Source organism: Monodelphis domestica, chromosome 3, assembly GCF_027887165.1.
Source record: "Monodelphis domestica isolate mMonDom1 chromosome 3, mMonDom1.pri, whole genome shotgun sequence".
Lineage (NCBI taxonomy): Eukaryota > Metazoa > Chordata > Mammalia > Didelphimorphia > Didelphidae > Monodelphis > Monodelphis domestica.
In genome coordinates, this window is record NC_077229.1 from 87,097,988 (window position 1) to 87,124,364 (window position 26,377).

The 26,377-nt window shown below is 41.6% G+C and overlaps 1 protein-coding gene across 23 annotated transcripts in view; it reads right to left on the reverse strand.

Annotated features, from left to right (window-relative positions):
- Window positions 1–806: 806 nt before the first annotated feature.
- Window positions 807–26,377, reverse strand: part of PIP5K1C (phosphatidylinositol-4-phosphate 5-kinase type 1 gamma) — a 155,893-nt gene continuing 130,322 nt past the window's right edge. For 12 of the 23 annotated variants that reach the window (XM_007489161.2, XM_007489159.2, XM_056822410.1 and 9 more), the window contains 6 exons: window positions 23,715–23,876; window positions 17,597–17,735; window positions 17,332–17,364; window positions 14,618–14,722; window positions 12,335–12,467; window positions 6,653–10,038 (listed from right to left, as the gene is read on the reverse strand). In XM_007489161.2, the coding sequence (XP_007489223.1) occupies window positions 9,838–10,038; window positions 12,335–12,467; window positions 14,618–14,722; window positions 17,332–17,364; window positions 17,597–17,735; window positions 23,715–23,876 (773 nt within the window). In that variant the 3' untranslated portion in view covers window positions 6,653–9,837. The other 11 variants (XM_056822396.1, XM_007489160.2, XM_056822403.1 and 8 more) reach the window with 5 other exon arrangements.

Genomic DNA, 26,377 nt, shown 5'->3' on the forward strand with positions numbered 1-26,377 from the left:
ACTACTTTTATAGATGAAGAAACTGACATCCAGAGAGGTTATCAGGTGACTTGCCCCAACAGACACAGTCCTCAAGGATCATGGCTAGATGGGTGCTTGGTCCAGTTCCTGTGCTCCTGGAGAAGTCCAGGTTCTGTCAGCCTCACCCCCCTGATTCGTTATAGTTTGAAAGGCCCCTATGCTTCCCACCAAAAACTGCCAGCTTTTGTTCAGACTTGATTCTGTGGCTGTTGTCTGTCTTCTGTGTTCTAGGAAAATTCTAGGGGGGATAAATGTTTTTCAGGCTTTGATACAGGCTATAAGATCACTGAACTCATCAGTGGTATAGAATGGTACAGAGGGGCAGCCGGGTGGCTCAGTGGATTGAGAGGTCCTGGATTCAAATGTGACCTCAGACACTTCCTAGCTGCGTGACCCTGGGCAAGTCACTTAACCTGTACAGCATAGCCTTTGCTGCCCTTCTGCCTTCCAACAGATACTTAGTGTTGTTTTTAAGACAAGATAAGGGTAAAAAAAAAATCACAGGACTAGTAAATAGCAGAGTGGACCTTGAACTCAGACCTGCTAAATTCACGACTTGTTCTCTGTCCTCAGCTCAGCAAGGCTATTACTTTGGCAAGTCCCCCTCTATTTCTCCAGCCGCCCCTAAGCTTCTAAGGCTCCTTCCAGTTTCCCCGTGCTGGGCTCGGCTCTCACATCCTAAGCTTTAAAGTCTCCTCCATCCCCACTACTCTGTGCTTTCAGAGAGGGTCAACCAAACAAAGAAGCATCCTCGTTCCTTAAGATACGTACACGGCGGACACCAGTGCTTTGTCACCTTATTTATTAGAGATCACCTTTTCAAAGTAAAAAGAGGAGGGGAAAGGTCAGGAGGAGGGATTTGCATACAAGTGTTATTGGGTGTCAGCAGTGGTGGCAAGGGTCTACAGAAGAATTCTGGGTTCGAGAGACAGCGTGAAAGAGGAGGCCACGCTTCGATTGTCAAATACCAGACAAAGGGGGAACTGAGTACATGGGAACCCTCTTTGAGGGTTAAGACACACAAGGTTTTTGTTTAAATCAGTTACGCTGTGAGACTGGATCAGTCAGATATCAATGCAATTTTGCCACCCAGAGAAGGCCAACAAGGAGCTACTGTAGAGAGAACAGACAGGAGTAACCCAGGGGTGAGCAGGACACAAGCTGCAGGTCTGCAGTAACAGTACGGTGGAAGAGGCTCCATCAGTGACCACACATATTGCATTAGCTAACGTTAGGTGTTCTAGGTTCAGGATGGTTCTGAAGAGACTGCAGCCTAAGTGATATCAGAGAAATGCCTTTTATACAGTACAAGAATTCAAACACCATCCACCTTCTTAGCAATAGCAGCCACTGGAGACAAGACAGGGTGAGGAGAAGGATGCATGTCATTCAGGAGAGTATATACAGAGTTTTACACTCAAGGGATAACAATCGGGATTTCAGGAGTCATCCTCATTGGGATAAGGCAATTCATTCTCTAGACATTATAAATAGGTCTTGCCTTTTCTCCCTCTCCTCAATGAAGACTAAGTTAATGCGGTCAACTGAGCATCAATGTACAGTTCTCTGGGGAAAGGGGGCTTCGAAAAAGGGCCTCAGTGTCTTAAAGCAAAAATAGAAACATGACTATCAACAGAAGTTTGGATTTTTTTTCTATCCCGCCCACCTCCCCCAATATATGATAAACTACATATCTACTTACATACATTTGTAACATGATACTCTTGAGAGCAAGACTCAAGAAATGACGTGGACTGCAGGGACTTTTATTCTTGTGTCAACTGGAGACTTCGAGTCCGAAGCAGTCTGGTAGGCCTGAGTTATGGGTTTTGCCTTTCTGAGGAAGGAGGACAGAACCACAGGGAGTCCAAAGACAAGGAAGTGTGGGGACAAACTGGTGCTGGAGTCCTTGGGGAGGGCCCTGGGATGATCCGTTGTGTCCTTGGCCCATTCTTTCCCTTCCCTGTCCCCTGAACTCTTGCATTCTCCATCTTGGTTAGCCCAACAAGGCAGGCTGGAGACATTATGCAACACATCATTTCAGTGTGCTGGAAGGTAGGGGTAGGAGTCAAGGGAAAACTAGGACTACTTTGAGTTGTGACACTTGACAATCAGGATACAGCACCTCCTTGTGGGTCACTCTATTCTATGGGTTAAATAATGAACTTTGGGGAAGTGGGTGTTTAACTCCTGAGATGTTTAGAGGCTCCACTTGGGGCTGCTCTTTGGGGAATACTGCTTTAGTGGTTCACTGGCCTCACCTGGTAGCCCATCAGTTTCTGTTCAGGAGGTCTGTCCCAGCTGCCATCTTGGGTCATCAGACACCTACAGTTATTTCCTGAATGGGATACTCGTCCAAGGAAACCATTACATTGGCGATATGGGCCCATAGTAGGGACTTCATCATGTAACCAATAAACATTTCTGCTCAATCCTTGGCAGATACAGTGCTCTCTCTGGGGTGCACAAAAAGACCCTTGAAGGGTGTTAAAACTGGGGTACAACATTCATATTTTTGCTGGTTCAAGTGCATGGCTCTTCAGAGCCAAGGATTTGAACCCAATATGCACCATTTGAAGTACAAGATACCCAACAACTCCATTATGCCATAACTCAAGGCCCATTTGCCAGAAAGCCTGATGTGAGACTTTTTCTTCCTTGAATGTTGAGTAATGGATGCAAATCAGCTAGTTTCTCCACCTCATCCCACATCACCAAGGTCTCCTTTAGTGATGAAGAGTGAAAAGTAAATTTACGTACATGCAGTACTCAACAGAACTTAAAATAAATTTCCAGCCACAAAAAGAGGTCAGTTGGTTTTTCTTGTGGTATAGAGGTAACTGTGCAAAGAGGGTCCTGCAGAGGTGATCCAAGCAAGACTTTTCAGCTGCCTCAAAACCCAGATACAAGGCTGTTCAATATCCCATGACCAGTAGACTACCCTTATAGTTCACCTTCCTCTTCAGCAGAAATTTTCAAAGGTCTAAACTGAGTGTTCTGTCATTCAATGTAAGCTATTTATTCCCTCTCAGTTCCAATTTCTTGTCCTTTTACTAAGAACTTTTACTTGGGACATTCCATGAAATAGTAGATGGTATGATGGGCCCCTTTCCTCACTTTTGAAATGACAAATTTAGTGCTTCCTGAACATGTGAGCTAAGATCACAATTTCTTAGGATAATGTGAAAGTTGGGAATAGATGGGAAGTGGAATAGGATTTAAATTTAAATCCACCTCCAAAAGGAGCTAGGGCAGAGATTTGGACTTGAGAGTCTTCTTGTTGGGGAAAGTATGTATGGAGAATAGTGATGGGACTAGATTTTAATCATATTCTGGCATTGTGGAGACAGGAACAATTCCAGAGGAAAGGGAACTACATTCTTCAGACACCACAAAGTGGCAGCAGGAAAGTAACAGGGGAAGAGAAACCTTACAGCTTTTATAAGCCACCACGTTTGACTCTGTAAATTATGACAGGGCTAAGAAAAGAACACATCTTCAGAAAAGACCAGGAAACAGGGAGCCACTTGGATTTCCTGGCTTCTCTTCTGGAGGGGCCTAACAATATTCATTCCCCAAACCTTGTCTTTTGGGCTCATTTTTAGAAGATACTGATGCTTAGTGCAGTGAAAGGGACTGAAAGATTAAAAACACACTAAGTACACACCCACAAGGTATTATTCAATAGATGGAGAGGAGTGGTAGGGGTTGGTGATAGGGATTTATCAATCCTCCATTGATCAAATCAACTTCCTTTCCACCTGGAAAAACTCTACTACAGAATGTCATGCTTCTAACAATCCTAATGTAGGATCTGGGGAAAAAATGTTTTGATACTGCTGTGCTATTAGATGTTTCCTCATTTGTGACTGTCAATGCCCCTCTCTCTTCATTCCCCTCTTTCCAAAGAAGGGTCTCTGCTTTCTTTAATCTATACCATATTTTTTTTTTCAGATCTCCCCCCTCAAAAATAACAAAATCACTCATCAACCCTTAGTTTTAAGTGTTGTTTCTGTAGACAGAATCTCAAAGCAGGGAAGAGCCTAATCTCCTAGACCAATGATGGTTCCTTTGGCATCTCTCCCTGCCAGGCCTAGTGGTGGGAAGGGGGTTGGGTAAGGTTAAGGTAATCACATTAGTTAGTCATGAAACCCTGGATATGCTCTGGGTAAAGCTTCTGAGGTCTTCCCTTAGCAAATAATGCCATTGACTTTGTCTGCCAGAGACATACATGCAACTGGATGGAAAGGTGGTGGAAAAGGGAGGGTCCTTGGGGTTGTGTTAAGGGTAAAAAACTGTGTTTGGAAGTCCCTGAATTGCAAAATGGATTAAAGCCCTGCTTGCTGCTGACCTACACTGCCATTTCAACAAGTATGCTTTGCTTTAGTTATGGACTGCCCTTTCAGGTCTCTTGTGTACAATGTTCTGACTTCCCCCTTTTCCTTCCCAGTGGCTTAAGTTTTGGTGAAGCCATTGCTTTAAAGTCCAATGGAAAAATTCTCCAACACTGCTTTTGTCCATTCTGGAATCTGAATAATTTATGTGATATTTATATTAAGAAGTCCATAAATCTTAGCTCTGAGTAAAAAGAACAGGCTCTGTACCTCTCAGAGGGGTAGCCACTTTTGGCCTTAAGAGGTGAGGGAGACATGAGGACTCTTTGAGCCCTTGGTCAGTCCCTTAAGGTATGCTACACCTCAGGAGCACCAGGTAGAGCACATCAATATTTCAAGAGCAGCACTTTCAAAAATTGTGATCTTTGAAGCAGTAGGTGATGTCAAAAGGTTTCCCTTCTGGCAAGTGGAACCAAATCTGCAGGGAAGGAAAAGGGTATAAATCCATAAGCAAGGCTCTTGCCACAGCCCATGGCCTCCAAGAGTTTCCATCAAAGCAGAGTCCTTCTCTTCAGGTCAAGGCCTATATCTGGTGTCAGGCTCCTCTAGAAAGCATTGTCATTCTGGATGAGATGATGCCAAAGCCTCTTTTGCTGTGATACTTTCTCCATCCTTCCCATGCTACTTTTAGATAAGAGCAGGAGCCAGTGGAACCCTCAAAAGTAAGAGAATCTGTCCAAAGGGCATGAATGGAAATTGGTGGTTGACTTGCTGACAGGTAGTCACCTGATTGTTTTGCGCGCATGTTCAGAGAGGACGAGTCTCTTGTCTCCATGTGGAGCTGGGGGTGGGGGAAAGAGGAGTTGGCATGACTTCCAGACTCCATTCCCAGAGATCAGACAGCAATTATTTGCACACCGGTCCCAGGGCACATCAGAGAAATGAGGGGGGATTTCTTTTTCAGGATGCCTGTTAGAAGGCTCATGCCATGCAGAGGGTGATTCATTGAGTTCAAATAGGGGCTTAAGCAATCCATACAAAGGTAGGGACAGTAATGTCTTGAATACAGAGCATAAGGAAGATGAGAAAGGAGTGTGATGCTGTATAGATGAGGAAAAGACACTAACGATTCTTTCCCTCTTTCCCATGTCAATGACCCACCTCATTTTACAGGTCATTGACAACCTGGAAGTCCAGAGGCTTGGAGCATAGATTTCGGATGGAGATGCCACATAGGGGACCTAGTCTTTCCCCTGACCAAACACACACTGAGCCCATACCCAGCCCTCCCACAAAGCCAAGGTGAATTGCTCTCTCAAGAACTCTAGTGAGGTTTCATGTGATCTTGTGATATACATGTAGTAAAGAGAGGAACTGAAAGTGCAATTAATCATTAAAAAAAAAAAAGCACGCTTGTGCTGCTGTGTCTGTGTGCAAAGATTTAAGACCCAAAATAAATACATGATTTTAAAATTAAAAAGGTTCACAGTATCACACACTCATAGGTAGTTTACAAGAGTGCCCAGGGGGAAAACTAGCTTCACTTCGATTTCACCCCACTGATTTCTTTTCTTCTGGGCATTCTGGGATAGGGAGTTGAGTCTTTTCAGTCAGTTGCCATTGGTCCCAGGATGGTCATGGCTGAGTTGGTCAGTGGGAAGAAACAACAAGGAGAGGAGGCTCAGGCAGGGTTCCAGTGGGATGTGCGTTGGTAGGAAGTCCTGTGCTGCAGCGAGTTGGCAAACTCCCTCATGGCCAGCCCAGAGGGGCAGGACATCAACACAAGGGTAACACAGCAACCTGGAGAGGGGATTAGGCTTGGCTTCAGGCTTCATGTCTGCATAGAAATTACTGCAAAGAGGCAAAAGGCAAAAGATAAACAAATTGAAGAGAAAAAGAAGGCTCCTTCCCACATTTTTCCTAACCCGATGGGAGGGCTATGGATGGATGGAACAGATCCGCAGTTTCATGGCCCCCCTCTGCCCAAGAAATGTGGAAATTACTGCGGGCCTAATCTTGGTTCCAAACTGCTCAGCATTTGCTGTTTAGCGTCAGGAAACTCTTAGGACCAGCTGTATTGGGAGACTGACAAAAGTCTCTACTCACAAAGAGCAGCACATGGTCTGTGACTGCAAAAGGCCAGGAAGGGAGGCTAGGCAGCCCCAATTCCCTGCTAACCCACAAGGGCACTTTTATGGTACACTTACTGTATCGCTCTCGTCATCAGAGACTGAGTGGACTTTCGTGCTATAGTGGAGTGGGGAGTAAACCCAGCTCCTCTCATCGGTGGGCTGCCAGAGACGGCGGGGGAGATGCAAGAGGAGCAGCAGCAGAGCAGGGAGCAAGGGAGAGAAAAAAGGAGAAAAGAAAAAAAGGAGAAAATAAAAGAGTAGGAAACTCAAGATTGAGAACAAGTTGTATACCGGAAGGCAAAGAACAGCTTTCTCTGAAGAGTTTGCATTCTTGGGACCTTTCTCACTAAGGCCCCTTTCCAAAGGACGGCGCTGATACATACCTGAGTCCCTATACCTGAAGCTTAGCCCTGAACAGAATGGGCCAAGGAAGAGCAGTACTGACTGCTTGAAAAGTTACTGCCTATTTAAATGATTCAGAACCTTTAATGCAGTGGAAATGGATGTGCTAGGATATCAAGTGAATCCACTGATAATGCCAGGCTAACGGGGTGGGAGAGAGGAGAGGGAGTGAAATCTGTCTAGAGCAGGGGTAGGAGGGAGGCACAGATTAGCAGGATAGATTAGGTTAATTTGGGGAGTATGCAGAGGAAGCAGTTAGTTAACCCAACGCATTGGACAGCAGGCGGACAGAGAGACTAGAGACAAAAAGGAAGCTAACAAAGAGAACTTATTTTTAATTTTAAAGAGCCCTCCTCAGAGTGCCTAACTACCTGTAGTGAGACCAGGCTACAGACCTGGGATTTCTCTTCTACTTCTTAATTAGGAGATAACAATTTGTGTTTAATTAAGAAGTGACATTAGGCCCACAAACTATTGATTCTGTTGTAACTGCTTTCTTGGGAAGCTGGGAGGGAGGTCCTGTTGATCGAAGCTTGAAGTCAAAGGAAAGCTAGTGTTCAGATGTCATCTTAAGACACTTAGGGTGTCTAGCATAAGATAAAAGAGGAATGGACTGGCTGTTTTGGCTTGACTAATAATATCGAGCCAGTGAGACCTCTCAGGATAGTTAATAAACAGTTTAAGCCTGACATGAGCAAAACATAAGTTCAGGGAATTGCTGCCAGTCTGTCAATCTTAGCCTTGCCCACCAATCCTGCCTTGAAAACTCAGGCAAACTGGGCTGCCAGCGGGGATGCTAGAGACCTTCTCCTCACCTGAGCCACACCTGGATGGGATGGGGAAAGGTCAAGTTTTAGATGACTGATCACCACCATATAAATACCAACTCTTCTTCCTCCCCTTGCCCTCCAGTCATTCCCTAGCCTTTGGCTCAGCAACTCTTAGGACTTCCTTACGCAAGGTGACAGGGATAGGATGACAGAGGTGGCTGCCATCCCATAGCTCAGGGGAAGGCCTATTAAAGAAAAGTTCCAGGTGAGATTGGGCCAATTTTGTGGTTATAAGGGCTGAGCCCCTACCTGTCTAGAGGTGGTTACTCAGCCAAGAAAAGCAATACTTCACCCTTTGGTGCTGGGGTTTCAGCTTTGATGTAGTAGAAAGAACAGGCACTGGATCTGGAGTCAAGAGACTCCTGGGTTTGCATCCTACCTTCAACATTAGGTGTGGGAGCATGAACTAGCCAGCTGACCTCTCAGTCTGTTTCCTCATCTGTAAATGGGGACAATATTAACTGAGGCATGTACCTCACAGAGTTGTGGTGAGCATCAAATCGGATAATGTCTAATAAAGTTCTCTATGAAAATTATGGCTATGTGTTGTTAACGGTGGCTATTACTTTTAAAATACTTCAGGCCCTTGTATTTTTCCAATATCAGGGACTGGACTGTTGACCCTTTTTAAAAGCCTACGAAGAGGCAGCTAGGTAGCACAATGGATAAAGTGCCAGGCTTAGAGGCAGAAGAACCTGGGTTCAAATCTGGCCTCACACTTACTAGCTATGTGACCCTGGACAAGTCACTTAACTTCTACTGCCTAGCCCTTACTGCTTTTCTGCCTTAGAATCAGTAAGATAGAAGGGAAGAGTTTAAAAAAGTCTACATAACTTCCTCTAGGTCTAGGATACTATAATTCCCCTGGTACTTCATTTGAGAGGGAAATTAGGGTCAAGGTATCCTCTCTCAGATAATGAAGGACTAGCTAAAAGTTAATAACTTCAGATCTAAAGGTCAGGACTCAATATCTCTCTAATTCTTCAGGTCTTTGGTAAGCCAGTTGGGGAAGGAGAAGATCCGAAGTTACTTATTTCATTAAAATTAAGATCAAGTTCAAATTCCTTATATTCCTCCAGTCTAGTCTAGGCCTACATACCTTCCATACTTAACTCCTGACCTTTGAATCCTCTACTTCAGCCAAACTGGCCTAATTTGACATTGGCTGCTGCCTTCCTGTCTCTGTACTTTTGCTCCAGGCCCTATAAATCTGGCTATGAGTTCTGGCTCTGCCACTTACACTTTGGGCAAGTCACTGTAACTTGTTGGGGCTCAGTTTCCTCACCTGTAAAATGAGGGGCTCAGTCCACGTGATCTCTAATGTTGTTTTCCCAGTTCTGATTCTATCAAATCCTTCTCATCTTCAAAGACTAGCCCACAGAGACCACCTCCAGGACACCTCTGACCATCTCTCCTTTGCTTCTGTTTTTCCCATTTATCTGAGAATTAATCCCACATTTTATTTCTTAGGCTTCTGGATTAATTATTATTTTTTTGGCCTTGTTATTTCAGTTTTTCACTCACATATGTTTTCTCTTCAACTAAACTGAAAGGAAAATGGGGCTGTACATAGTGTCAGTGAGTAATTGCTGATTTGATTAAAAAAGGCACACAGAACTAGGAGCTAATTAAATAGTAAGCCTTTAGACTAGTGACTACTCTTCTCATGTCCTGATAGAGATTTCCTGACTTGGCTCAGGTTGCTAATCCTCACTGCGTTTTAATGCCACAAGAAGAGAAGTGTGGTCTAAGTGGAAAAAGTAATTACCTGGGAGTCTTGAAACAGAAGTTCTAACTAGTCCAGGCTCCATCATGGACTTGCGCAACTTGGAAGAACTTGGGTTTCAGTTTTCTTATGTAAAAAATGAGGCCACTGAAACCTGCTCCCTCCTAATTTATCCGTATGTTTGAGGAAACATATAAAGTACTTTTGAGGGAAAAAATACTACTAAAAAGATTACTTTAAAATTTTAGGTTTTTTTTTTTTTTTGTGAATGGAGAGTTCATCTTAAGATTCAGAAATTATAAACTAATCTCCTGAATATGTATTCTGCCTTTCAAAACAGACAAGGATAGGGTGGGGCTAGGGAGCAGGTAATTGATCAGTCTGCAGTCCATTTAGTAAAGAAGAGGGGGCATTGGTGTCAAAAGTGACAAGAATACCAAATGGTTAAGATGGAAACTGGCTGTTGTGGGGTCAGCTCGATCTGGCGTGTCCAAGCTAAGGCTGGGTTCACTTACAGTCCTGGAGGGGGACAGCACGATGGCCCGGAGTCGGCGATGGCGGGGAGAGTAAATCCAGTACCTCCCATCCGTGAACTGGATGGCGGCAGGGAAAAGGAGGGGAGGAAGGAAACAAAGGAGAAAGGATGGAGTGAAAATAAATTAATTACTCAAAGAGGTGAAAAGCAGCTGAAAGGTAGGCTAGGAGGTTGGAGATCCCAAGAGACTAGCTGGTTGACAGAGCCAAGGATGGAAAACAGCAGAGCCCTGAGCTTGGCCTTTTTCCCACCTGGCTGGAAGAAAGTACCTGTACCCTGCACATCCTTGGATACACTGACTTCATAGTAAAAATCCTGAAGTGAATCCATTTTCTCCCAGATCATCTCTGTGGGGCTTTCTATTAAGCAGCTTCTCCGCTGAGCAAATAAGCACCTTTTGCTACCTACCTACCTTCTTCTTAAAGGCTATTTTGAGAAAAGTGCTTTGTAAGCTGAAAAATGCTAGAGATACCAAATTTTTTTTTATTACTTCTCTGCTAGGAAATTCTTGTCTCCCAAGTCACCCCTGCTGCCCCAATCCGGCTGTAAACACACACACACACACACACACACACACACACACACACACACACACCCCTACACTAAAAGTCAAACACAGGATGGCATACACCAAACACAAAAGCACTGCTCAAGAGGAAGAAGAGTCACGGGATGAGGATGAAAGCCTAGTAGAGTGGAATGAATATAGAGTTAAGAGCTTCATTCTTTACTTCTCAGGGTGGGAGTGGAGGAGCAGCTCTTCAGAGAAAGTCATGTGGGAGCTACCAGGAGGCCCGTTCTAGGCAGGAGAGGAGAGCTAGGCAATTCAGAAAGTGTGGCCAGCTGCCCCTGCCCCTCCCCAGTTCCCAGAGAAAGAAAGAACATGGGGGGAGCATTAGGAAGAAGCAGCAGGGGCGGGAGGCATATAAAAAGGCATGCTGGAAAAACTACACAGAAGCAAAGCTTCAGAGACTAGGCTGCTTTCCTCTCCAGTGGACAGGCATTCCTCAGCAACAGACGAGCCACATGTGGACAAGAGGCGGAGGTGGGCCCAGAAGGACAAGCAGGATGTGGGGAGGCCTCTGGCTCATGGAGACCAAGGGCTTCCCTGGTGGTGAAGGAGACTCTGATCTTGGCCATGGAGGCGTGAGCCCAATGTGCTGGGCCCACGCAGGAATGCAGAGATGAATATGGAAAACTCTAGACGGGCTGGGATGACAGGGGCAGCTTCAGGCAGATGGTCTCCTTTTTTTTTACCCTGTTCCAACGTAGGGCCGGATTCCCAAGAGCAGGTTCCTTTCCCTTGGACATTTCCCCCCCCAAATTCTCAGCAAGGTGTTCAGCAGCTGTGAGGAATTGCCCGAGGGAACCTAGCCCTGGGGTACCCCAGGCCTCTCCTGCCAACCCAGAGACCACCTCACCTACTCCCTTGGTCTCAGAACTAGGCTTCCTCGGTACCGTCTAATGCATCTTCCTGCAGGGAAAGGGAACAGAATTGGTCAAGGGTCTTGCTGGGAATCAATTCACCATGCCACAACCCAAGACCCATCCTGAAGACAGTGAACTGGGGCCGGAGTTTCCACAGCATGTGACTTTTAGCGCGAGATCTTTTCGTTGAAGCCCATCACTTCCTCCCTCCCCAAAGCCCTTCCCTCTTCCTCCTGGGCCTCCCCCACCCCACTTCTCAGCTGGGTTCAGGTACATTTATTCTTCCCCAAGGAACAAGCTATTTCACAGACTGCTTCATGACATCTAGGAGCTCACAGAAATGTATGTGGGTGCCCAAGCTGCTAGAGCAGAGTGGCCCAGAGTAGCCGGTGTTTCATGTTGGCCACCTGCCCGCTGTCCTTTGGGCCAAGAATGGGCCTGGCCAGTTCATGCTGTGTGCCTTCTTTTCAAAGCACATCAACATCTGGCTCAGCTCTGTCTCAGGTTTCCAAGCATTCCCCAATGCCCCATCTGTCACAGAGAGTCGTGCCTCAGTGAGAATCAACCCGGACAATCACTTCTAGTGTCTGAGGCAAGTGGGCCTTTCTTCATGGATGAGGCACTAGGCTGCATTGTTTGAACTTTTAATACAGCACCAGGCTCTGTTCATGTGTGCATCTTCAGAAGTAATATGTGATCATTAATATGTGATGGGGAAAGGGCAGGGCTTTTAGCCTCAGAGAGAACTATTCAAGGGGAGTTCCCATCCAGGAGATATTCTCCTTTACAATGGGATTTTAAACATCTGACGGTGATTATGGGACCAGATGGATACCCAGGGGCTTTAAAACTGCCTTCTTAAACCACCCTTCTATGGGAAGAGTAAACAAGTCTGGCCTTTTGAGGGGGACATGGTGGAGACTTACAAAATAGATGTCTGGGACAGGTGCATCTTCTTCATCTGAGGCCTGGCTGGCTGGCTCTGAGGCCTGGCTGGTGGTTTCCACTTCCACGGTGGCCGGGGGTGTGACCATAATGCAGGCGGAAGAAGCCTCTTCCCTGTATACAGGGGGTGGGAAATATGACTGGCAGAACAGGGGACAGGGCAGAAAAGGGACGCACTGCCTAAGGGGGAAGAATAAGCTGACCCAGGAATACTGGCCTGAAAAGGAGCATGGGAGGCCATCTCTCCCTGCCCTTTTGACCTTTGCTCCTATTGCTCCCCATATCTGTGCCCCCCTTTATGATAGTACCACCTCTTGCATAAAATTCTCATCCAGATCTCTTCTCTGAACCCCTATTAGTCTACCCTACACAAATGAGCAAATCTTTCCCTTATAATCTAATTGTTTCCATACATAAGTCTCATCTCCAAGTAGACAGTAACTCTCTGAGGGGAGGGAGTATCTTATGTTTCTTTGATAACCCCAGTGCCTAGTGTCATGCTAAGCATACATGAGGCACTCAGGAGATGGGCTGGAGTAGAGTGAGAGGTTCATGGAATCAGAAAACCTGGGTTTCAGGACCCAGTTCTGTCACTTACTACTAACTGTGTGCCTCTGAGTATGTCACTGCCCCTCTGGGCCTCGGTTTTCTCATCTGTAAAATAGGGATAATAATACTCACATATCTTCAAAGGCTCAGTGTGAGGGACAAATGAGAATGTGTGTACTATCAGAATGTGCAAGATGCATCTGAGTTATTATTAACAACATACAGTTGTTGATCAATTGGTTCTTAAGCTTGAAATCTGTTTTACCTTTTTCATTATGCAGTAAGTAGCATAAAACTTTGATAATCAAAACCTTTAAGGAAAAAAAAACACATCCTGAAATTGGACAATGAAGGCCATTAGGTTAAAGCAGTGGTTCTCAAACTTTTTGGTCTCAGGGCTCCTTTATGCTTTAAAAAATTATTATGGAACCCAAAGAGCTTTCATTTAAATGGGTTATATTTTTATTTATCATTAGAAATTAAAGCTTATACATTTTAAAAATACTTAAAATAGTAACAATAAACCCATTATACATTTACATAACATTTTTAAATGAAAAGTAACTATCTTAAAAAAAACCCCAAAATTAAAAAAATGAAGCCTATCATCGTGGTTTTGTATATTTTTGACAAATCTCTTTAATTTCTGACTTAAGAGTAAATAGCTAGATTCTCATACCTCCTACTGCATTTGATCTATTGTGAGATATTGCTCTAAGATTGTAGTAGATGACGAAAACTTGAACTGAGACAGATATATAATAGGTAAATAATATCTTTGTGTAATGCTGAAAATAGTTTTAGAGGCTTGTGGGCTCCTGGAGTCTCAGAAATTCTCCAACGGATCTACAGAGCACATTTAAGAACCAATCAGCTACTGGTTGCCAACGAATACTAATAACAATAGCTCCCAACCATGTAGTGCTTTTTGGTTTACAAAGTACTTTTCTCACACCAGAGTTATGAGATAAGTGGGATGAATGTTTTACAGATGTGAAAACAGAGGCCCAGAGAGATGAATTAGCATGTTTATGATCATGATCATATGGCTGGTAACCAAGCCAAGACTTGAATCCAGGTCTTCTGATTTCAAGTCTGACTCTGTCCACTATACTATACAGCCTTTCCCCTAAGTAAGAATAGAGTTAGAGAACAGCTAGGTTCTCTGATCTCAGACACTTACTGGCTGTGTGACCCTGGACAAGTCACTTAACCCTGTTTGCCTTAGTTTCCTCATCTGTAAAGTAAGTTGGAGAAGGAAATGGCAAACCATTCTAGTATCTTTTCCAAGAAAATCCCAAATGGGGTGATAAAGAGTCAATAGACACAACTGAAAAATGACTAAACAACAAGTGAATAGTTAGTCTATAATCTTTTTTAATTCAACCTGAGTTATCCTGAAGGATAACTTTAGTTGTTGGTCAAAAAGCTAACAACACTGAAGTGGGGAATAATAGTTTGCTCCATTTTTGAAAAAAATTCTCTGGATGCTGAATCCTTTGGGACTTATACCTCTCTCATTTGAGGGAGGATCCTGTCTGGGATGTAGTCATAGGGGAGAACAAGATTGGGAAGGTCCCTGGTACCCATGGCTGCTGCTACTGACTAATATCAGGCATGTTTCTAGGGGTAGGGACAAAGGCTTCCTACCACCATCCTTGGGACTGCAGAGCTGTGGCTTTCTGCCAGATCCTTGTTAGTAACCCAACATTTACCCTTTAGCTTCTTCTTTGGGAGTCGTGATATCAATGCTACATTTGGGTTCAACTTCAACGGTGATCTGCTGGAGATCTTCTTCCACATGGACCTCTTCATGGGATCTAGAAGGCCAGCAGGAGACTGAATCTTTAGGTTTTTCTACCATGTAGTACGCATAAACAAAACTTGGTGAAGGGGATTGATCCTCTTTCCTCTGGTGAAAGGGATCTATCCTCATTCCTCTAGGGACATTCTCTATGGGCCACTCCCCCTACTTTTCAGGGTTCCAAAGCTCTTCAGAGCCCTAGTGGATAGTAGTTGGACCTATGGGTCATAATATGACTATGGACCATAATAGAAATGAAAAGCCTTTCAGTTCAATTTATGAAGGAATTTGCCTTGAGGTGACAGTGCATGTGCCTGAATGGGCCTCAGGGGTTCTCTCAAAAGGAAGGATGTCCTAGAATAACAGTTGGTTGAACCATAGTCACTAGAAGAGACCTAGACTGAATTTCATAATGTAGAAAACAAAAGATCTAGTTAGTTCTTAAAAAGAGAGAATTAGGACTTTACTTACTATGAAGTTGAAAGACAGAAAACACTCGGAAGAGCTATATTTGCTAAACAATTGTAAGGAGATTTATCTAAACACAGTGATGTGGGCATATAGGGAACTCAATAACCAACTGAGATGTTAAAAAGGCATGCACCACAAGGACAGTCAGAGCACCTGAATACAAAGGGATGGCACAGTCCCTATGTAAGGAACATATCAGTAATGCCAAAACTCAGGATCAAATGAAGCTGTAAAAAAAAGCTAAGAATGGCCAAAGAATTAGACTTTTTGTTTCTTAAGTTCTCCTGGGGATGTGATGGAGATCAGAAGTTGGGTCTGCCTGGAGCAACTGGTAATTAGGGTGTTAACTAGGAGTACGCAGAAGGGAGAGCTATTCAATTCTTAGTTTGCTTCAATTTTTTCCTGCAAAGAATGATCTTTGGTCTGGAAATGATAGAATGAATAGAGTTCATGGGGATTTAATTCCCAAGATGAGTAAGAAGATAAGAAGACAGCACCCACTTGTCCTAAGTTCAAGACAGACACAGATAACTGTGCTCAGGAATCGAAAAAATTAACAAATGAGACAGATTACTGAGCTTCTGACAGTCCCTTTGAAAAGAGGTGTAGGATGGGAAAAGGGAAAATACTTCAACTTTTGAAAAAAGGGAAAAAATGGAGCCAGCAAATTATAGATCAATGAGCTTGACTTTTGATTCTTGGGAAAATTCTAAAATATATTATTAAAGAAATGATTATTGAACATGTAGAAAATGAATCAGGGATCAAAAGAAGCTTTACAATGTCAGGTCATACCAGACCAACCATACTAAGGCTGGTATAGTTTACCTAAATTTTAGCAAAATATTTGATATAGTCTCTTGTACTATTCTTGTAGAAAATATAAAAATGTGAACTAGATGACAAATAGAAGAAGAATTTGAAACTTGCTGAATGGTGGAGCCAAAAGAAGAGCCATTAATCAACTGTTAATCTGGAAGGTCATCCCTGGAGGTCCCCAGGAATCTGGCTTTGCACTGATGAACATTTTTATAAGTTACCATATAGATGCATACTTATCAAATCTGCAGAGAACAACAAGCTGGTGGGGATAATTAAAACAGTAGATGGCAAGGTCAGTTTTTGAAGAGACCCTGAAAATATGAACACTGGATTAAATCAAGTACTCTTAGGTGAAATTTAATAGGGATGTAAAAGCCTTATACTTGGATTCAAAATGTTAACTAACCAAATGTAAGATGAGAGAAGGATGATTAGACAATAGTTCATCTGAAAAAGAACTAGAAATTTTGGTGAGTTAACAAGTTTGCCATGAATCAACAGCATAATATGGAAGCCAAACATGATATTATTAATTATATACAATAACATTTTTTATAATAAATAGTTATATTAAATTAGAAGTCAAACACCTAGGAATGATGAGGTATCAGTCCTCCTGTATTCTGTTCCCATTAGACTATAGAAGAAATACTGTGTTCAGTTCTGGATGCCGTATTTTAGAAAGGACACTACTGATAATCTGGAAAGTGTCCAGAGAAGGGCATTAAGGATACCTAATACTTCTCAAGCACATGGATTATGTGAAGAAAATGGGAATGATTAGTTGAAGAAGAGCAGACTTAGAGGGAAACAAGAGCTCTCCTCAAGTATCTGAGGGGAAATCACTTGGGAGAGGGATTAGCCTTGTTCTATTTAGTTCCAATGGGCAGAACTGGAAACAATGAATACAAGTTGTAAAGAAGCAAAATTAAGTTTGATGACAGGAAACACATCCTAATAACCAGAGTTATCCAACAGTGTAATGGACTGCTTCCACTGAGGTAGGAGTTTCCCCATCATTGAAGGTCTTTAAGCAAGGGCTGAAGGACCACTTGCTGGAAGTGTTAAAGAAAGTATTTCTGTTTAGGTATAAGTTGGACTAAATGGCCACAGAGGTCCCTGCCAGTGTGGAAATTCTGTGATTCTGAGTTCCAGGAATGAGTCCACCCCCCAATCTGAGAAAGGTTGCATGATAGGTGGGTGTTAGGTAAACCTGAGGCAGACAAATTGACCCAAACTACTTCGAATCATCACTCCCAAACCTTATGAAGAAGTCAACATTTGAACCCCAATGACCAAGGAATCTGTTACAATAGTGACCAGGGATCTTACCGTGCATCATGTCCAGAGGAGTGTGTGCGGCGCCTGTGAAGACAGATTCACAAATCCATTCATCTGGCCCACGAGTTTCCCAGTTTCCCACCCTAGCTGCCAGGGGGTAAGTGTTCGTTTGCCCACCAGAAAAAGATTCATTAAATGATTTGGATGCTCTGGATTTGACTACATGGGCAAGTAGGAAGGATTCTCCATGCTCCATGTTCAGAAGCTTTTACAAGAGCCAGCCTTCTTCTAGGCTAGTTAGATAAGCTGTAATTACCTGTATCGAGGATGCTCAGAGCCCTCAGAGGGAGATCGCTCAGGGATGGAGAGGGATGTAGATGACAAGGTTGTAGCTATGGAAGCTGTAGTTGCTTCTTCAAATGATGGAGGAGTACAGGGCAGTAGGTCAGGTCTGCCTGCAGGGACCACAGCCATACAAAAGAAGAAGAAAAGGAAATTAGTATCTAACAAAGAAGGTTCATGGTAACTTACTTTATTTTCTCTCTTACGGTATTACTAAGGTTGTTGAGTCAAGAATGCATTTCGAAAATTTGTCAATGGTTCTTTCCTTCCCATAGCACGCCCTAAACACACTGTGAACTTTAGATTACTCCACCCTGCTTAGTCTAACAAAACAGGAATGTCTACACCCCTACTTAAGGATTAAGTATTGAGAAGGATGGCCTATGACAGACATGTGCTAGCAAATGACAAATCAGAAACAACTGACAAGACTCCTGGGCTGTCCTAAGTCAAGCTTAAGTTACCATTGGTACATTTGAGACGCAGGAAAGTGATGTAAAAACGGTTTATATATTTTGCGTCACTTCCTCTCTCGGCCTTTTTTCGTGGAGAGGTGGCTCTGGTGGCAGTGTGCTGAGAGTCTTGGCATCTTGGCATGGTGGAAGCTATTGTCTGGGTTTGGCGGTGAGAGTCCTTGATACACTACTGGGGAAGCTTAGTAGCCTAGTTCAGGTGAGGTGTCTTCTCTGAGCTCTCTCAGAGTTTAGGCTGATTCTTTTCTCCTTTACCTTCCAAAACAATATCCTCTTAGGAAAGCCTCTAATCTTCTGAAAAGACCCCATGGCAGAGGTCTTTGAACTCTCCCTGGCACAGGCCAAGTGAGAGAAATCCTATACCCTTTCCCTCTCTCTTCTCCTTAATTCCCCCCCCTCTATATTAATTAAACCACCATAAATTTCCAAACTGACTTGGGTATTTAATTTGGGATATTCCCTGGCAACCAATTAAATTTATATTGTCACAACCCTAAAATTTCCCCTTACAATACACAGACACTTCAATGGCCTACAGGAGAAAAAAACCCCATCAACTTCTCAGGCTGCCACTCAAGGCTTTTCAGAGTATGGCCTCCATTAATTTCCAGGCTCATCTCACAATGCTCCTCTCCATCTCACATGTACTCTCCACTCTAGCCAAATTATTCTACTTACATTGTCTGGATATAGCTATGATTGTTCATATTGTTCTCCCCATATAATTAATCTATCCCTTCACTTTAACAATCAGTATATTTTCCATATTTCAAATTTCAGCTCAAATCCAATCTCTTCCATGACACTTAGATGACACTGCCTTATACAATCTTCATCAAGCCCTGACCCCCATCATTTGCCACTTGAAGGATTCTCTATCCACCAGTGTAGAAGCTCATTTTCTAAAGGTAAATCTCCATCTCAGCTGGTTAAGAATCCCTGAGTGTGTCATAATAATTTAACTTGCTAAGTAATCCTAATTTATCCTCCCTATTTCATACTCCATAGCAACTGTATCAATAATTCTTTTTACTCTAAGTCTCAACTCTTATAGTAGATGATTTAGATTCCATAGGCTGACAAAGATTGAAGCTCTTTCTATACTCAGAGTACTATGATTACAGCTGGACAACAGCTAACATTTCTATAATGCTTTATGGTCACAAAATGTTTTATGTAAACTTTCTCATTGATTCTTAACATTTCTGGGAGGTAGATGCTACCAGTATTATTAAACTCATTTTTCAGATAAGGAAACTGAAGCATGATGATGATGATCTCATTTTTCCTTCTCTACTCCAGTTCTTTACTCTTTTTCTGCTTTGTCAGTCTCTGCTAAGACCAATCCTTGCATTTAATCCCATTTCTTACATCTTCTAGCACCTTGTGATAGCTATCTTAAACTCCATTCTCATGCACTTAGATTTCTCTCTCAATCATCTTCTTTCTGTGTCAAAATGTGTGGGCTCCTTCAACTCTTAAAAAAGCCTTCCCTTGATCTTCTGTACCACAACTATTATCTCATTTTTTTCTTCTCCTTTGAATCAACATGTTCTGAACACCTACTATGTGCTAGAAATGTGGATGCAAAAGCAAAAAAAATAGATCCTGACTTCAAAGAAGCTCATATTTTATTGGGGAAGGTCATATGTGCAGATATAAATATATAAAAATCAATATGAGGTAATTTTTGGGGGGTAATTTTTTTTCTAGTAGCTGGTGGGATTTGGAAAAGTTCTGTGTAAAAGATGGCTTATCATGACATTTCCTGTAAAAACCCAGCTCATACTGAGTAAATGCTTAATAAAAATTTGCTAAAATGAATGGAATATTGCTCCCCAAATGTGTTCCTCCTTTAGGTTTTCTATTTTGGTGACTAAGATCACCCCAAATTCTTAACTGGGTTCCCACTGCATCACAAGATTTTTTGAATTCATCTCTCATTGATTCTAGATCACATTCTCCCTAAAGGCTATATACCACAAACCCTGATTTTCAATGTCTTCAGTTTATTCTCTTCTCCCCTTTCCATCTGCTTTCCTGAAAGGTACCCTTAGATGTGTCCTCAGATATCCTTTGCCATTGCTAACTCCCTTCTTTGGTACTACTGATACAGAACCTTGCTCCATGAATTATCTTCTCCCCTATGCATACTCAGTTTTTTCATCTCTGCTGGCTCCTTTTGGTCAGTCTGAAACCTTGCCTAGGTTTTTCCTCTACTAAAAATAAAAAATTCCTTTATATTACAAAGAAATTATATAGAATTAAATAGAACTATATATTACATATATTGTAGAACTTTTTTTTTATTAAAGAATTTAAAAAACTAACAAAAATCTATTCTGCCCCCACTCACTTTCCCATATCCCCTCAAATTACCCCCCCCAAACAACTGAAACTGTTGCCAGAGATATGCAGTGTCAAACAATACCAATTCTCACATCTGATTATAGAATTTTCAAGGAGCCAAGGAAACATTTCCATGAAGTAAAAGAAAGCTGGATTCAAGACACTGGATAGAAATATCTTGAAGAAAGTCTTATTTTATAAAATTTCAGATATAGGCAGAAATACTTTTTGACATTTAAACAATTCAGATCCCCCGTCCCCAGGTGAATCATCTGGTATAGGTTATAGCTGAAAAGAAAGTTTTATTTTAAAGAAGGTAACTTAGGATTATCTAACTAGGACAAAGCTGAATTGTATAGCTACTTGATTAAGGATCTACAATTGCCTGCCTGAATAGTCCATACCTATGTTGATGAACACATGGCTCCTCTGTTCCCCCTCTCTATAGCACCTAAGGACATTTTTCACACGTTCCGCCCCTCTTCCCAGCAGCCCAATGCAAGCACTTCCCTGTATGGGTAATGAGAGGGCTGCTCACAGGAGGCTTGAGGGTGCGGTTTGGGCACATGATCTCTAAAAGGTTCACTAACACTGGTCTATACTCATCATAATTTGTAATAGAGTAGTTGCTATTATGCCAAAATCAATTAAAAAAATCTCCTGACTCCATGAAGCTACTGTTTTTTGGTTTGTTTGTTTGTTTTTACTTTTTTCTAAGTTTCTAGAAAGATTTGTCCTCACTTGTTTCCATTTCCTTACCACTAACCAAACTACTCGTCCTTTTGCAATCTGGCACCTGAGCCCATCCTGACACTGAATCTTTTCTTTCCATGTCACCAAATACAGTGGTACCTTGACAAATGAGTTTAATTTGTTCCATGGCCAAGCTTGTAAGTCAATTTGCTTGTGTGTCAAATCAAATTTCCTCATTTAAATGAAAGGAAATGCAAAAACTGTTCTGGTCCCACACAAATTTTTTGTTTTATATGCTTTTAAATATGAAAATGTATATTATAAGTAAGAAATAAATATATTTACAGGTAATAATAAAGAATGTAAAGAAATAAACTTGCTTATGAAATGTTATTTACCTTCAAGGTCAAGCAAAGATGCTGGCGGAGGTTTTCATTTTGTGCACTATCGCTTAACACCTTACTCTCTACACATACATTTAAATGCAAAATTGACTATACATATTACTTTTGATATGTAACTTTACTGCTAAACTTAGTTGCTATTTTTTACTTAATTATCATGATTTTCTTCATTGAATTTTAGCTACTTTGCCATACTTTCCTTGATTTCACTTAGAAGTCGTTTCAACAAAAATCTTTCCATGGAAGCTTGTTTCTTCCTCTGTTTCAGAATGTTTTGATACTGTGTGAAACAAGTATCACCAAAAACTCCAAATGCACGACCTGTTGCAACTTTTTCTAGGTGTGTCTTTTCAATAAACTCTTTAATTTTTTCTTAAATCCTCAACATTTCCTTAATCTCACTTGCACTGATTACCTCATCTACCTCGGACTCTTCCCACAGGCAGAAGCTTGTGATTCAAATATCTGCTCCTGACTTAAAGCAAAAAATACCAATTGTGAAGGCTTGTATCTCAAATTGCTCGTGACTTAAGGCACTCATGTATCAAAGTACCAATGTACAGAGTCTCTTCTCAGCCTTTATCCTTTGCCTCCCTGCAGCATTTGAAGCTGCTTCTTTTGGGGCCTGACTCAGTTTCCATTTTCTTGGCCCACTCCAGAGATTAAGTGTTCAAAGGCAGCTGAGAGAGGTAGATGAGGAATCTTATGCCCAAATGGTAAATATTTTGCTCAAGATCATATAAGTAGTAAGCATCAAATCCAGATTTTGGACGTGGGTCTTCTGGATTCAATTCCAGTACTTATAAACACCATGATATGTTATCTGTTTTTCTCTTGGCCAGTTAATTGTGGGGGTTCCTCAAGTCTGTGCCTCTGGTCTTTTTCTTTCTCTCTTTTCTGCTGGTAATCTCATCCTAGATTGTTATAATTTTAATGCATGACTCCTTAATCTGTACTTTAGCCCCTAATTTCTCCCTCGAGAGGGATTTGACATTTTAGTCTGTCTGTTGGACACTTCTAACTCAACATGAGAAAAATGGAAGTTTATCTTCCCTCTTAAACCTGTTCTTTCCCCCAACTTCTCTAATTTTTTGGATCCTTTCAATAACCTAGGTGTGACACCTTGGAGTCACTTCTGACTTCTCACTCTCCCTTTCCTACCACATTCAATGACTTGCCGAAGTCTGGTCAATTCTTCTTGATTTTCTGTATTCTCCTCCCCAAGGTCCTTTTCCCCATTCTCAATCTTAATCACCTCTTACTTTTAATAATGGAATAGTTTCCTAACTGGTATCCTAATTTCTGATTTTCTCCCTCTAATTCATCATTCTCATGATTGACTAATCTTCCCAATATACTGCTGTTATTATGTCACTTCTCTATTCTAAAGCCTTTTGTGGCTCCCTATACTGTATGTAATCCTGCAGGAAATAGTCTTCTGATCCCGGTATTCCAAGTCCTCTGCAATTTGGTTGTTAACTCTTTCCAGTTCTCATATTGCTCTTTCTTTATGCACCCTATGTTCTAGAAAAACTGGACTCCCCTTATTCTCATTCTGCCCTCTCTTACCTTCTTTGAGTTTGCTCAAAGTACCCCATTCCTAAAATGAATTATTTGTCTTCCCCATCTCTACTTCTTCTTAGGACCCTTCTTTTGCTCCTTTTTACAACATTTTTCTCTTGTAGCATGCGTATTTGTGTACATACCCCACTTCTCTCAAATAGCCTGGGAATACCCCAAGTACTAGCAGGGACAACTGTATTTCACCTTTATGTTTCCCACACTAATACAGTGCCTTGCAGATGAATAAGTAAAAAGGGAACCAACAATTCTTCTTTAGGGACTTTTTGAGTTGTCCTAAAATGGTGTGGGCTGCATGGAGAGATGGAAAGTTCCCCATGTTGGATCTGTTCAGACAGAGTAGAGGACAACTTGTCAACTGTATCCTAATGGGGATTCTTTTCCTATTTAGGTTAGAGTAGGCTGCTGAGGTCCTTATTAGCTGTCAGAATAGGTGATTCTTTGGTTAGATCTGGAAAAGATTGTGCCAATTGCTCAATTTCTTCTACTTTTGGTTCAGCCTCTTGGACTAGTTCAGTGGAGAATTCTAGAAAAGAACAGTTCTGCAGTTTGGCTATCATATTAGGCCAGAAGAAGGTAAAGTCAACACTACCTTCATCCTCCAGTGTGGGATAACTGCGGGCTCCTCGTAGGTCATACTGTGTTTCTTCTCTCTCATTAGGAAGCTGGCTGGCAGAGAAGGCAGCTGATGGTCCAAAGGTCTTGGTTGTTAGCAAAGTGGTTCTAGCTTTCTTCGATGGCGATGATTTCAGAGCTTAATTGGAGGAAGACGAGGTAGGGGAGGAAGAAAAGGAAAACAAAGCCTAATATTTAACAACAAAACAACAACAAAACCTTCTATTTAAAAACAAAGACAAAATCACCTTTCACACCTCGTCACTTGCTCTTCTTCCTAAAGGTGAACTGTGTTGTAGTCAATTTGGATTCCTTAACACTCTCTATTATGTTTTCTAGTTTCAATACTATTAACCTTACCTGAATTTCTCTGCTCCCATATTCCCTTAGCTAGAAAAGAAGCAATCTTTAGACATGAATATAATCTAAGTTCTGATTATGTGGACTTGGCAAAGTCATTTTAAATTCTCTGAGCCTCAGTTTCTTAATCTGTGAAATGGGATTAATAATGCTTTTACTACCTACTTCATGGAATTGAGAAAAGGGAAGCTACCTTGCAAATCTTAATTCATCTGTAAATATGAATTAATTGTATACTCTAATTCCTCCCAGTCCACCAATACCCAGCTCACATCCCCATCTTCTCCATGAAACCTCCTATGACCAACTTATTCATATTAATGCTCCAGAAGTATTAACATGATAGCAAAAGAAGAGGCTGCACCATGGCCTATAAATTGGAGAGGGTTTTGAGCTCCATTTTTATAATTACAGATTTCTCCTTTTTTAAAAAATCTTACCTTCTATTTTAAAATCAATATAAGTGTTAGTTCCAAGGCAGAAGAGCAGTAAGGACTAGACAATTGGGGTTGAGAGACTTGCCTAGGGCCACATAGCTAGGAAGTGTCTAGGGTCAGATCTGAACCCAGTTCTTCCCAACTCTACTTCTAGCACTCTATTGATTGAGTCACCTACCTGCCCCACAGATTTCTTTTAATAGAACAAAAAAGGCTTCACACTTATTTTAAAATCAATTCAATTGTGATATATATATATATATATACAAGAAAATTTTATTATTTGGTACTATTTTATATATTAATATTCTCATATGTTGTAGGAATTTCCTCTTATGACTGTAAGATGGCAGAGCCCCACATTATTATTCTGTTCCTGTTTTTCCCCTCTAAACTTTTATAATTCTTATCTGCCTTACTTGGGAATTAGTACCTAAAGATTTGTATTGCTAGCATCGCTTTTATGTGTTTTTATATGTAGACATACATATATGCACACATGTAAAAAAACACCTACACAGTTACAAGTCTCAGAAGCCAACTCATCCAACCCATACCTGAAAAGAACCCTTTCATGAACCCTTTGGATAGAATAAGTGGTCATTTAGCTTCTGCCTGAAGACTAGTGACAGGGTGCTCATTATTTTATAAGATATTCTGATTTACTTTTGAATAGCTATAATTGTTAGGAAAATGAACTTAGATGGAGCTGAAATCTGTCTCTGTATAATATATGCCCATCAATATAAACATTTTAACATCCAGTAGAATGTAAACCCCCTGAGGGCAGGGAGTGCTTTTTATTTTTGTTCTTGTGTCCTCATGGCTTAACACTGTACCTAGAAAATAGTAGCTGCTTAGTAAATGATGTCTGAAAGAGTTTTCCTTTCATAAAATCTTAAGAGACAGAAGGGACTCTCAGGCCCTCCCTTGTTTTAGAGCCCACAAATGGAAAGTGCTTTGTTCAAGGTCAAATATTCAATAAGTGGCAGAAATGGAACTTCAGCCAAAATTTCAATTCCTAATGTGGTGCTCTTTTGACATTCACTTAATAAGTACTTATTAAAAGCCCATTATGTGAAGGGAACATAGGAGAGGTCCTAAAGACTGTATGTGCTAGAACCTGAGATTACAAAATACCTGCCTCAAGAGGCTTACATTCTAAGGAAGGGGGGTGGGTGGAGGAGGGAAGAGATACTGTATATACTTGGGTGAAGTCAAGAGGAAGAAAAGAATACTATTAATTTTTATCTGGAGGAAGAAAATACCCTAACTAAAGGAAGCAAATACTAAAAAATACCAATATTTCCTTGTGGAGGAAAAAAATGCTAACAATTAGGGAGAATCATGAAAGGCTTCTTGTAGGAGATGACACCTAAATTTAAGCTAAGCTCATGAAAGCAAAGGATTCTAAGTAGACATGAGGAAAGAAAACCCTCTAGGCACAGGAGAGAGCCAAGACAAAAGTGGGAGACAGGGAATATAACTAGGCCAGTTTGGTAGGAATGTATGCATGAAGAGGAGTAATGTAAAATCCATCCAGAAAGGTAGACTGGAGACAGGAGAGGGATTTAAATGTCAAAGTGGGGAAGTCTGTATTTTATAGAGTGGAATAAGAATCTCAAATAGGAAACTGACATGGTTAAACTATATTTTAGAAAGATTATTTTTGGTAGCTATATGGAAAACTCTTAAAGAAAAGAGAGACTGGAGTTAGGGAGATTGATTTAGGAAGCTGATGGAGTAGTCCAGTTAGGAGATAATGAAGATCTGAACTAGAGTAGCTGCTATGTAGTGGGGAAAAGAAGGGAATAAGCATTTCTAGAGCACCTAGTATAGGCCA